General features: G+C 38.6%; 1 protein-coding gene across 1 annotated transcript in view; it reads right to left on the reverse strand.

Annotated features, from left to right (window-relative positions):
* Positions 1 to 13,025, reverse strand: part of LOC124616030 (MAU2 chromatid cohesion factor homolog) — a 184,144-nt gene that overhangs the window by 18,132 nt on the left and 152,987 nt on the right. The window contains exons 8-9 of the mRNA XM_047144248.1: positions 12,723 to 12,928; positions 12,186 to 12,388 (exon numbers count right to left, since the gene is read on the reverse strand). Coding sequence (XP_047000204.1) covers positions 12,186 to 12,388; positions 12,723 to 12,928 — 409 coding nt within the window. The remainder of the gene's footprint in view (positions 1 to 12,185; positions 12,389 to 12,722; positions 12,929 to 13,025) is intronic.

Here is a 13,025-nt window from a genome sequence, read left to right on the forward strand (position 1 = left end):
TCTTTGATGTAATTAGACGGATAAAAAAATCTGTTCACCACGCAGTGGTATGTGAAAAAATATATAAAGGTTAAAGAAATATGCAAGCTTTCGAAGCCAGTGGCTCTTTCTTCTGGCAGGAGGGTTGAAGGGGAAGTCTACTTCTCATCCCTTCTGATAAGTCTCCCCCGACTTGGGGTTCTGGGCGACTTTTCCGAATACTCCTCATTTCCTAAACTTCGACAGTCCTTTTCTTGATCCCTCTCCCTTTCCCTTCAACTCTTCCGCCAGGAGGAGGCTCTCAAAGACTGCACAATTCTTAAACCTTTATTTGTATTTTCTCCTGCCACTGCTTGGTGAGTAGATTTTATTATATTTTCAAAAACTGATTATTCTAGTTTAAATACTTAGTCTCAGAGAGACTCATTTGCAGTTTCAGTCAAGTGAAAATAAACTGACGACACAAGAGAAAGACATTAATGGGTAAATGCTATTTGAAACACCTGTAAAATTTCTTATGGTCCAGTTAGAATAGATGAACACAGCTATACTTACAAAAAAACTCATTTTGGAATGACTTAGATGCGTCTATTGTTGCATTTACCTGAACACATACAGTTTCACATCTTACACGGTTGAAGCAGTACTCTGATAACAGAGTGCAATGTCACACTGACAAACTGCATGACAGGAATAGAAATTACACTCAGAATGATAGATCATAAAAATTATGGAGTAACTAATGGTTCCACTGCTGTTGTTAATCTACGTAAATGGATCTTGATTGCTTTTCAGTACTATTCCAAAACAATAGGGACTTTAAATTACATAAGAAAACTAATCACAGGATCAAAATTTACCATACTAGACAAAGACAATAACTACAACTGGTTCATGTTTATATCTTTGATGTAATTAGACGGATAAAAAAATCTGTTCACCACGCAGTGGTATGTGAAAAAATATATAAAGGTTAAAGAAATATGCAAGCTTTCGAAGCCAGTGGCTCTTTCTTCTGGCAGGAGGGTTGAAGGGGAAGTCTACTTCTCATCCCTTCTGATAAGTCTCCCCCGACTTGGGGTTCTGGGCGACTTTTCCGAATACTCCTCATTTCCTAAACTTCGACAGTCCTTTTCTTGATCCCTCTCCCTTTCCCTTCAACTCTTCCGCCAGGAGGAGGCTCTCAAAGACTGCACAATTCTTAAACCTTTATTTGTATTTTCTCCTGCCACTGCTTGGTGAGTAGATTTTATTATATTTTCAAAAACTGATTATTCTAGTTTAAATACTTAGTCTCAGAGAGACTCATTTGCAGTTTCAGTCAAGTGAAAATAAACTGACGACACAAGAGAAAGACATTAATGGGTAAATGCTATTTGAAACACCTGTAAAATTTCTTATGGTCCAGTTAGAATAGATGAACACAGCTATACTTACAAAAAAACTCATTTTGGAATGACTTAGATGCGTCTATTGTTGCATTTACCTGAACACATACAGTTTCACATCTTACACGGTTGAAGCAGTACTCTGATAACAGAGTGCAATGTCACACTGACAAACTGCATGACAGGAATAGAAATTACACTCAGAATGATAGATCATAAAAATTATGGAGTAACTAATGGTTCCACTGCTGTTGTTAATCTACGTAAATGGATCTTGATTGCTTTTCAGTACTATTCCAAAACAATAGGGACTTTAAATTACATAAGAAAACTAATCACAGGATCAAAATTTACCATACTAGACAAAGACAATAACTACAACTGGTTCATGTTTATATCTTTGATGTAATTAGACGGATAAAAAAATCTGTTCACCACGCAGTGGTATGTGAAAAAATATATAAAGGTTAAAGAAATATGCAAGCTTTCGAAGCCAGTGGCTCTTTCTTCTGGCAGGAGGGTTGAAGGGGAAGTCTACTTCTCATCCCTTCTGATAAGTCTCCCCCGACTTGGGGTTCTGGGCGACTTTTCCGAATACTCCTCATTTCCTAAACTTCGACAGTCCTTTTCTTGATCCCTCTCCCTTTCCCTTCAACTCTTCCGCCAGGAGGAGGCTCTCAAAGACTGCACAATTCTTAAACCTTTATTTGTATTTTCTCCTGCCACTGCTTGGTGAGTAGATTTTATTATATTTTCAAAAACTGATTATTCTAGTTTAAATACTTAGTCTCAGAGAGACTCATTTGCAGTTTCAGTCAAGTGAAAATAAACTGACGACACAAGAGAAAGACATTAATGGGTAAATGCTATTTGAAACACCTGTAAAATTTCTTATGGTCCAGTTAGAATAGATGAACACAGCTATACTTACAAAAAAACTCATTTTGGAATGACTTAGATGCGTCTATTGTTGCATTTACCTGAACACATACAGTTTCACTAACTGATGTCTCTTGGAATTGTGTTCTGATACAATGTGGCAAAAATAAATGCAACACTCATTCAATGAAACTAACATGTAAAAATATTGATTTTGTGAATAAAACTGCCTACATCATGTAATATATTTCTTTATTTATAACGCTATTTTGGCTACATCACCAGATCTGTAATTAAGTAGGGAAACATGATTAGTGACAGGTTTACAACATTAAGTTACACAAGATGAAAAATTAAAATTTTTTAAAATGGTCTCTCACCAAATGTTAGAACTTTCAAAACAAAGTTCAGTGTCAGGGTCAAAAGCCTATGCCTAACTGGGATGTCCACTGTAAACTTATTCAGAAAATTATACAGAGATGGATCCTTTAGCCAACAGATGCATAAAATAAACTGCAACAAGTGTGAAAAATTTTATACAGGGCAAACTGGAATAAATTCAAGCAAGTTTTAGGGAGCACTCCTATCACAGGAACTGTGGTGCATTGACAACACACTATAAAGCATGGAAGCATAAGCTATGTAAGATAAATGAAAGCATCAAAGTGCTGCACAGAGCCCCAAATGGACAAGCCTTAAACATAGTGGCAGACATACAAACTACCCACAAAAACAGAGCTCCACAAACAATACTGAACGATTGCAGTGAATTTAGCCTTAAATGGTTTTTGAAATGTTTTGAGAATTGCTGGTGTGATGTGTGCCGATTACAGTGTGCTCTCATGGTGTTCACTGAGTACACTTCGCTTCACGTACTCTGTGCTGGTGGAACTGTCGCTGGTTACGCAACAACTTACGTGCCTCAGGGAGCAAGTTCTCCCACAATATGGAGCTGCCTTCCAAAATATTTCATTTAATAATAAGACTTTTTTAATCTGTTTTACATGTGTATAAATTTTAGTACATTGGCTACATTTTAGTACATAGGACGTGACTATTAATTTTTCAGCGACACGTAATTATAATAGCTAATACTACTTTTATAATCACAAAATCATATTAATGCAAAATGTATTTAACACTTAAGTTTATATGGCTATTGTACAGATATTACTGTGTAGCCGATTCAATAAATATTTGTTGATAAGTTCAGGTGAACTTCACGAGCTACCTGCGACCATTTGAAAAGCTAAGCTTATGAATATGCAACTATACTAATTTAACAATGAAAACAATCAATTTTTGACAGAATAATTTAACTGGATAGATAAAAACTCTACTAACCAAGCCGTGGCAGAACACACACTAAAAGGAGGTTGTAATTAGGCAAGGTTTTGGAGCCAGTGGCTCTTTTTTCAGGCAGAAGGGTTGAAGGGGAAGGGCTGGAGAGTCTAAGAATAGGTGTAGATTTTGGGAAGGTCACCCAGGACTGCAGGTCAGAGGAGAGTTACCACACAGGATAACAAGGAAAAACCCTTTCCTTCTCATCCCATGCAGTAAGTCTCCCTCGACCCGCATTTTCTGGGCGACTTTCCCGAAATCTACCCCTTTTCCTAGACCTCTCCAGTCATTTTCCTTCACCCATCTTCAACCCTTCTGCCTGAAGGAGGAGCCACTGGTCCCAAAAGCTTGCCTAATTACAACCTACTTTTATGTGTGTGTACTGCCACCACTTGGTGAGTAATTTCTTACCTATCCAGTTCAACTACAATAATTTACATCATGTTTTATAACTTGAGTATGAATGTTTTTAATCACAAAACTGTCTGTCTCTTTATAAATATGGAAAAAAATTTAACTCAATATCCCCCACACTAGTACCACCTGTTGGCTACAACTTCCATTTTTGTACAATTTTTTGAATCAAGTTGACAGTTGATGCCCCAATTAGGCATACATTTTGCATGCTGACACTGAACCTTGTTTTGCGAATTCTAAATTTAAAAAGAGAGTTTTAAAAACTTTTTAATTTTTTGATGTATTACCTTTTGTAGCTTTATGACGTAGACAAATGCCTATCATTCTTTATGTTCCTTTAATCTTAACTAGATTTGATTTTAGCCAAAACAGAACACTATACATGTAGGGTTGTGTAGTCTTGATCTATCTACATAAACCAAGGAACTGAGGATTCACATCATTTCAAAAGAAAATCAAAGGTTTATCTGACTAGTTATTCATTCTATATATCTGATTATTCAAGCATTGTAGATTTTTGTTAGTTAGATGAGAAGTAACAATGTAATCATGTAGCTATTAAGGCAGGATTAGGAGAGAGAGAATAAAGTAAATGACAAGCAGCAGCATGCTGCTGATTTTCCCATGTTAAATTTAGCCTAAGCAAGCACAAATATTCATACATTTTCTAGTACCCAATTCTCTTTTAACCTGAGCCATTCCACATTTTCTGAATGTACTTCATGATGGAATCTATGGACCACAAATGAATGCCTAATGGTGCACTACACTGTGGTCTTCAGCCCAGAGACTGGTTTGACACAGCCCTCCATGCTACTTCATACTGCGCAAACTGCTTCATCTCCAAGTAACTACTGCAGCCTACAGCCATCCAAATCTGCTTAGTATTTCATCTCTTGGTCTCCCTCTATGATTTTTACCCTCCACACTGCCCTCCAGTACTACATTGGTGATCCCCTGATGCCTCAGAAGAAGTCCTACCAACTGGTCACTTCTTCTAGTCAAGTTGTGCTACAAATTCCTCTTCTCCTCAATTCTATTCAATACCTCATCATTAGTTACGTGATCTACCCATCTAATCTAGTCTAATGGGACATTGTGCTAATTCAGCAATAATCATATCAAAATAAAAAAGATTTTTTTTTTCATACAATGGAGTGTGTCTTATTTCATATGTAGCTTATCCTGGTAACTGTAGCTAACCCAGCAGAGGTAGTGACATCTCAATAACTGTTCTCACATAATCACCACCACCACCACCACCACTGATGATGATGATTATTATTATTATTATTATTATTATTATTGAAATCTGGCCACTTCAGGATCATTTGAAACAGCTGATTTATGAACTCATATTCTTTTTCTTAACTAGCTCTGCAGATGACGAAGAAAATGATGAAATGCATGATGAGATAAAAGAACTTATTCAGATAGCGAAGGGAGACAAAAATTTAATAGTCATGGGTGACTGGAATTCGACAGTAGGAAAAGGGAGAGAAGGAAACATAGTAGGTGAATATGGACTGGGGAGAAGAAATGAAAGAGGAAGCAGCCTCGTAGAATTTTGCACAGAGCATAACTTAATCATAGCTAACACTTGGTTCAAGAATCATGAAAGAACGTTGTATACATGAAAAAAGCCTGGAGATACTAGAAGGTATCTGATAGATTATATAATGGTAAGACAGAGATTTAGGAACCAGGTTTTAAATTTCCAGGGGCAGATGTCGACTCTGACCACAATCTATTGCTTATGAACTAATGATTAAAACTGAAGAAACTGCAAAAAGGTGGGAATTTAAGGAGATGGGACCTGGATAAACTGACTAAACCAGAGGTTGTACAGAGTTTCAGGGAGGGCATAAGGGAACAATTGACAGGAATGGGGGAAAGAAATACAGTAGAAGAAGAATGGGTAGCTTTGAGGGATGAAGTAGTGAAGGCAGCAGAGGATCAAGTAGGTAAAAAGACAAGGTTTAGTAGAAATTCTTGGGTAACAGAAGAAATATTGAGTTTAATTGATGAAAGGAGAAAATATAAAAATGCAATAAATGAAGCAGGCAAAAAGGAATACAAACGTCTCAAAAACGAAATCGACAGGAAGTGCAAAATGGCTAAGCAGGGATGGCTAGAGGACAAATGTAAGGATGTAGAGGCTTATCTCACTACGGGTAAGGTAGATACCGCCTACAGGAAAATTAGAGAGACCTTTAGAGAAAACAGAACCACTTGTATGAATATCAAGAGCTCAGATGGAAACCCAGTTCTAAACAAAGAAGGGAAAGCAGAAAGGTGGAAGGAGTTTATAGAGGGTCTATACAAGGGTGATGTACTTGAGGACAATATTATGGAAATGGAAGAGGATGAAGATGAAGATGAAATGGGAGATATGATACTGCGTGAAGAGTTTGACAGAGCACTGAAAGACCTGAGTCGAAACAAGGCCCTGGGAGTAGACAACATTCCATTAGAACTACTAACAGCCTTGGGAGAGCCAGTCCTGACAAAACTCTACCATCTGGTGAGCAAGGTGTATGAGACAGGCGAAATACCCTCAGACTTCAAGAAGAATATAATAATTCTAATCCCAAAGAAAGCAGGTGTTGACAGATGTCAAAATTACCGAACTATCAGTTTAATAAGTCACAGCTGCAAAATAATAATGCGAATTCTTGACAGACGAATGGAAAAACTGGTAGAAGCCGACCTCGGGGAAGATCAGTTTGGATTCAGTAGAAATATTGGAACACTTGAGGCAATACTGACCCTATGACTTATCTTAGAAGATAGATTAAGGAAAGGCAAACCTACATATCTAGCATTTGTAGACTTAGAGAAAGCTTTTGACAACGTTGACTGAATTACTCTCTTTCAAATTCTGAAGGTGGCAGGGGTAAAATACAGGGAGCGAAAGGCTATTTACAATTTGTACAGAAACCAGATGACAGAAGAGTCGAGAGGCGTGAAAGGGAAGCAGTGGTTGGGAAGGGAGTGAGACAGGGTTGTAGCCTATCCCCGATGTTATTCAATCTGTATATTGAGCAAGCAGTAAAGGAAACAAAAGAAAAATTCAGAGTAGGAATTAAAATCCATGGGGAAGAAATAAAAACTTTGAGGTTTGCCAATGACATTGTAATTCTGTCAGAGACAGCAAATGACTTGGAAGATCAGTTGAACGGAGGATATAAGATGAACATCAACAAAAGCAAAACTAGGATAATGGAATGTAGTAAAATTAAGACGAGTGATGCTGAAGGAATTAGATTAGGAAATGAGACACTTAAAGTGGTAAAGGAGTTTTGCTATTTGGGGAGCAAAACAACCGATGATGGTCGAAGGTTTTTTTTTTGTCATCAGTCTACTGACTGGTTTGATGCGGCCCGCCACGAATTCCTTTCCTGTGCTAATCTCTTCATCTCAGAGTAGCACTTGCAACCTACGTCCTCAAGTATTTGCTTGACGTATTCTGATCTCTGTCTTCCTCTACAGTTTTTGCCCTCTACAGCTCCCTCTAGTACCATGGAAGTCATTCTCTCATGTCTTAGCAGATGTCATATCATCCTGTCCCTTCTCCTTATTAGTGTTTTCCACATATTCCTTTCCTCTCCGATTCTGCATAGAACCTCCTCATTCCTTACCTTATCAGTCCACCTAATTTTCAACATTCGTCTGTAGCACCACATCTCAAATGCTTCAATTCTCTTCTGTTCCGGTTTTCCTGCAGCCCATGTTTCACTACCATACAATGCTGTACTCCAGACGTACATCCTCAGAAATTTCTTCCTCAAATTAAGGCCGGTATTTGATATTAGTAGACTTCTCTTGGCCAGAAATGCCTTTTTTGCCATAGCGAGTCTGCTTTTGATGTCCCCCTTGCTCCATCCGTCATTGGTTATTTTACTGCCTAGGTAGCAGAATTCCTTAACTTCATTGACTTCGTGACCATCAATCCTGATGTTAAGTTTCTCACTGTTCTCATTTCTACTACTTCTCATTACCTTCGTCTTTCTCTGATTTACTCTCAAACCATACTGTGTACTCATTAGACTGTCCATTCCGTTCAGCAGATCATTTAATTCTTCTTCACTTTCACTCAGGATAGCATGTCATCAGCTAATCGTATCATTGATATCCTTTCACCTTGTATTTTAATTCCCCTCCTGAACCTTTCTTTTATTTCCATCATTGCTTCCTCGATGTACAGATTGAAGAGTAGGGGCGAAAGGCTACAGCCTTGTCTTACACCCTTCTTAATACGAGCACTTCGTTGTTGATCGTCCACTCGGTCGAAGTAGAGAGGATAAAAAATGTAGACTGGCAATGGCAAGGAAAGCGTTTCTGAAGAAGAGAAATTTGTTAACATCAAGTATAGATTTAAGTGTGAGGAAGTCATTTCTGAAAGTATTTGTATCGAGTGTAGCCATGTATGGAAGTGAAACATGGATGATAAATAGTTTGGACAAGAAGAGAATAGAAGCTTTCGAAATGTGGTGCTACAGAAGAGTGCTGAAGATTAGATGGGTAGATCACATAACTAATGAGGAGGTGTTGAATAGAATTGGGGAGAAGAGGAATTTGTGGCACAACTTGACTAGAAGAAGAGATCAGTTGGTAGAGCACATTCTGAGGTATCAAGGGATCACCAATTTAGTACTGGATGGCAGCATGGAGGGTAAAAATCGAAGAGGGAGACCAAGAGATGAATACACTAAACATATTCAGAAGGATGTAGGTTGCAGTAGGTACTGGGAGATGAAGAAGCTTGCACAGGATAGAGTAGCATGGAGAGCAGCATCAAACCACTCTCAGGACTGAAGATGACGATGACGACAACAACAACAACAACAACAACAATTCCTTTCTTCCATATACTACTTCATTCTTGCTCTCCGCTTATCTCCTCTTTCTTCTGCCCATGTCCCTCTTCTCTTGCTTTATATCTTCTTCTTGAAACCCAAGACTTTTTGTACCTCTTTCCTCAAATTATGTTTTTCTGCATATTTGTTATTCCTAATGCCTGTAGATCTGCCTTCATCTATGAACCACAAAATTAGTGTTTTTGTACTTTTGACAAACAAGTTGAATATTATTTTGCTGGTCTCTTGTGTTCTATCCTTTTTATGTGACCATAAAATCTAATCCTCCATTTTCTCGTTGTATCTATTTCATTCTCAGTTTTTTCATTCACCACCTCATTGATTCTGTTTCCAAATCCCATTTTTATACTTTGAACCCAAATTTTTTAAAATTATTTTTTACTCTTCTGCATGTTATTTAACTGTTCAGCTGTGTTTATGGCGAGGAATTCTGAGGCATAAGACGACTCAATTTTAATCACCACATTTTAGTGCCTCAATTTTCATTTCCATTTTTCTGCCTTTTTATGTTAGCTGCTTTGTGCTGAGCATTTGGTTCGATTACTGCTTCCAATTATTTAAATTCTGAAATTTTTCCACATATTGAATTCTGAAACTTCCAGTATTTTCCCATATTTTGAAGAAATACACTTTGATGCACATTTAATGTTTGTCATGTGTACTATTTTCAATCCAAATTTGTAATCCCGTTTTTTCTGCTACCTCTGGGAAAATGTTTGTCTATTTTGTTGCATCTTTTAAGTTCTCTGTTAAAATCGCTAAATCATCAGAAAAAGCTAAGCAGTCAATTATTAAGTACTCTCTATCTCTTCCAAGATTCACTTCATTTATCCCCTTTTCTTCTGTCCATCCCCATGCCTCACAGTTGTTTTAATTTCAAATGATTTTCATATTTCACGTAAAAGTGTATCTCGGAAATCACTGCATAGCTTTTTATGTCAGTATGACAATAAACCAGCTGTCCACCAGAATGAAAGGACACTGTCAAACAATGACCAAGTACGAAGTTGTCCACATGGTGGCAACATGCAGATGAACACAATATACTCAGAGTTCAACCACTGCTCCATAACCTAAGCCATCTGGATCATTGCCTCCTGCATCATCTTTTCTGAACCATGCACACGAGAGTTGTCCTTGCATCACATCCTTACTTTCTGTAACTCTCCTGGCCTCAAACTCCACTAACCACTGTTCCCCTAGCAGCTACGCAACTGTTTTCCCTTTCACTGTTCTGTGACTCCTTGCAAAGCATGTCTCCACATCACCTTCATTGTACGTTGCACGCCATCAGTTCCGATACCGTGTATCACATGCCTAATCTGTGCATCTGCCATCCTCCCCTCCCAGATTCCCAGCCAGCAAACCTGCTGCCTGCCTCAAGCTGCTCCTACCCATCCCCAACCCCTGTTCCCACTCCTGTCTCTCTCTGCCTTTACCTACCCATTTCAACACAATCACCACCTCACTGTGTTCCACCTGCCAGGATGCAATCCCGCTCCCAAACTCTTGCACAGGGATTGTGGAAGAGATGTAAGACCTGCCCAATTCACACATCCAGCACTTTCCAACCCAGTCCTTTACTTCCTACTCCAGTACTGACATAAACTTATTCTATCCCATCAGAGGCAGGACCTCGTGTAAGAGTAGCCATGTCATCTACCAACTCTGCTGCAAACATTGCACAGCTTTTTACAGTGAATCTTGGAAGAGAGGTAGAGAAAACCTTGCACTGACTGCTTAGCTTTTTATGACAACTAACCTGCTGTCCGCCAGAATGAATGGCCAATGCTGAACTGTGGCCAAGAACAAAGTTGGCCACCCAGTAACACAACATTCAGCTGAGAACAATGTGCTTGAGTTCCACAACTGCTTTACAACTCAAGCCATCTGGACCCTTTCCTTCAGCAACATCTTTTCTGAGCTGTCCTTGCAACACATCCAGCCCTCCTGCAATTTTCCTGGCCTTAATCTCTACTACCCCACTGTTCTCACACAATGTATGCCATGTCCCCACTCCATGCTACCTTCATTGTGCACTACAATTCTCCAGCTCCGAAACCCATGTATCACATGCCTAATCTGTGCACCTGACACGCTCCTCTATTGCAGTCCTATCCAGCAAACCTGCTTCCTCCTTCTGAGCTGCTAGCTACCCATCCACAACCCCTCTTCCTTTACTTCTACCCCCATCCCTCCCCTCACCTGATACCACCACCACCACCACCACCACCACCACCACCACCACCACCACCACACCCTAGTCCACCTGACGCAACTCAGTCCCAGTAATGTGTGTCCACGTGATACAGTGCAGGGGCAGACGTACATATACATGCACTTGCGTACTCTAGCTCAGCAATGGATTTGTCCTGAAAGCTGTTTTCTTTCTCTTTTGCGTCTGTCTGTTGCTGACTCAACACTTTTGTTATTCGGTCATCTGATCTATTTTGTAAAGCTTTTGGAAGGGTTTTATACATCACTGGGAGCAGAGTTACCTCTCAGCAATTGCTTATACCTATGTTTTCAATTCCTTTTTGTATTTGCTTTCCAGTTCTTAGATTATTCATTTTCCTACACTTATCACTTGAGGTTTTTGGTTGCAAATGAGCAGTACATTTGCAAAGTATCATTTTCTGAACAAACTATATGGAATGCTGTGATCCTGAAAAAAGTGTGGATGTTCTCAAGGAATGCAAGACACAAAGTTCAAGGCCCAAAAGCTGAAAGACAGAAACAGGTTTCACCTACATCAACAAGGTACATGCTGTTGCTTTTCGATGAAAGTGAAGTACTGTTGTGAGTGCCTAACTTGTTTACACATGGTTTGTTTATTACCAATTACTTTTCTTTGAAGTTCAGTATGTGTACATAATTTGCCATTTTCCATTTTTTACTGCCTGCTTGATTTTGTTAGTCATGTCATGTGACAGAAATAAGCCCTACAATTGACTTAAGATCCAAATTAAAAACACATTGATTTGTAATCAAAAGCAGTACAAACAACATTCAGTCATGAATTTTTATGTAAAACATAATTTTTAATTAACACGGTAACTAATTAAACATGACGTGTTATGACAATCTCCATGTATCTTTTTACCAAGTGCATTATTTTATTTTTCTAGCCTCCAATGGAGAAAACTCGTTACACATCTTAGCATTGTTACCATCCACTAAAAAAACACGACATTGATTTTATCAAAAAACTATTTTTTCAGATTGTTTTACACTACTGTTCCCAAATAGAAGTAAACTGGGCTAAGAGTTTAGAGAAGAGTTAATTACAGATCAGACTCACCTCTCAGGATAGCTGAAGCCCAGAGCTGAACATGGACATCCGGTATCTTGCTCGCTAGCTGCATGGCGGGGGTAACCATATTCATACTTTCGCGACTATTTCCCAAAGAAAGAAATATGTGGCCCAACAAAACTAATGAACATGATGTTAAACGATTCAAATCTTCAGCATTTGCCATCTTCAGTGTCTCACGGAGATATCTCCTGTAAGTGAAGAATTAATTTAGCAACATTCCTAAGAGTTTTAATATTCCTTCACATCATGTCAGGAAACTCTTACTAAATTTTATGTCACGACAATTAAGTACAAAGTGGCGGTGCACTACTGCTATAAATACATCTTCATTTCTGTCATTAGCATTCAAAAATAACAAATTAAATATTGACAGTGAAGTATAATTTCCATCACAGTAAGATAGGATAAATACTGAGAGGGGCTCAATTACATGCCTTGGGCAGGCCAAGACTGTAGTTCTTGTACTGCCTTTTCATATTTTAGTTCATTACGTTACACAACTGAAACTACTGATGTACTTACTTTGCCTCGTTGTACCTGGCCTGGAAGAAGGACTGAAGACCCTGCACATAATAAGCTGCTGCTCGAAGGCTGTGGGAATGTGTTGGTAAGTTCTCTGGATTTATTCGTTCCAACAGAGCAGTAAGCTCCTTTTCTCGTTTCGCTCGCAGATATACTATAGCCAAGTTTAAATTCGCGAAAGTCCACAGCTCACGGTCCTGAGATGTCTGGAAAGTAAAATGCAACTAATGCATAAGGTTGGTACTTCTATGTATATTACATCAACATACATAAAGGTGATGCATAAAGCATTTATTTGGTACA

Source organism: Schistocerca americana, chromosome 5, assembly GCF_021461395.2.
Source record: "Schistocerca americana isolate TAMUIC-IGC-003095 chromosome 5, iqSchAmer2.1, whole genome shotgun sequence".
In the NCBI taxonomy this organism is placed as follows: domain Eukaryota; kingdom Metazoa; phylum Arthropoda; class Insecta; order Orthoptera; family Acrididae; genus Schistocerca; species Schistocerca americana.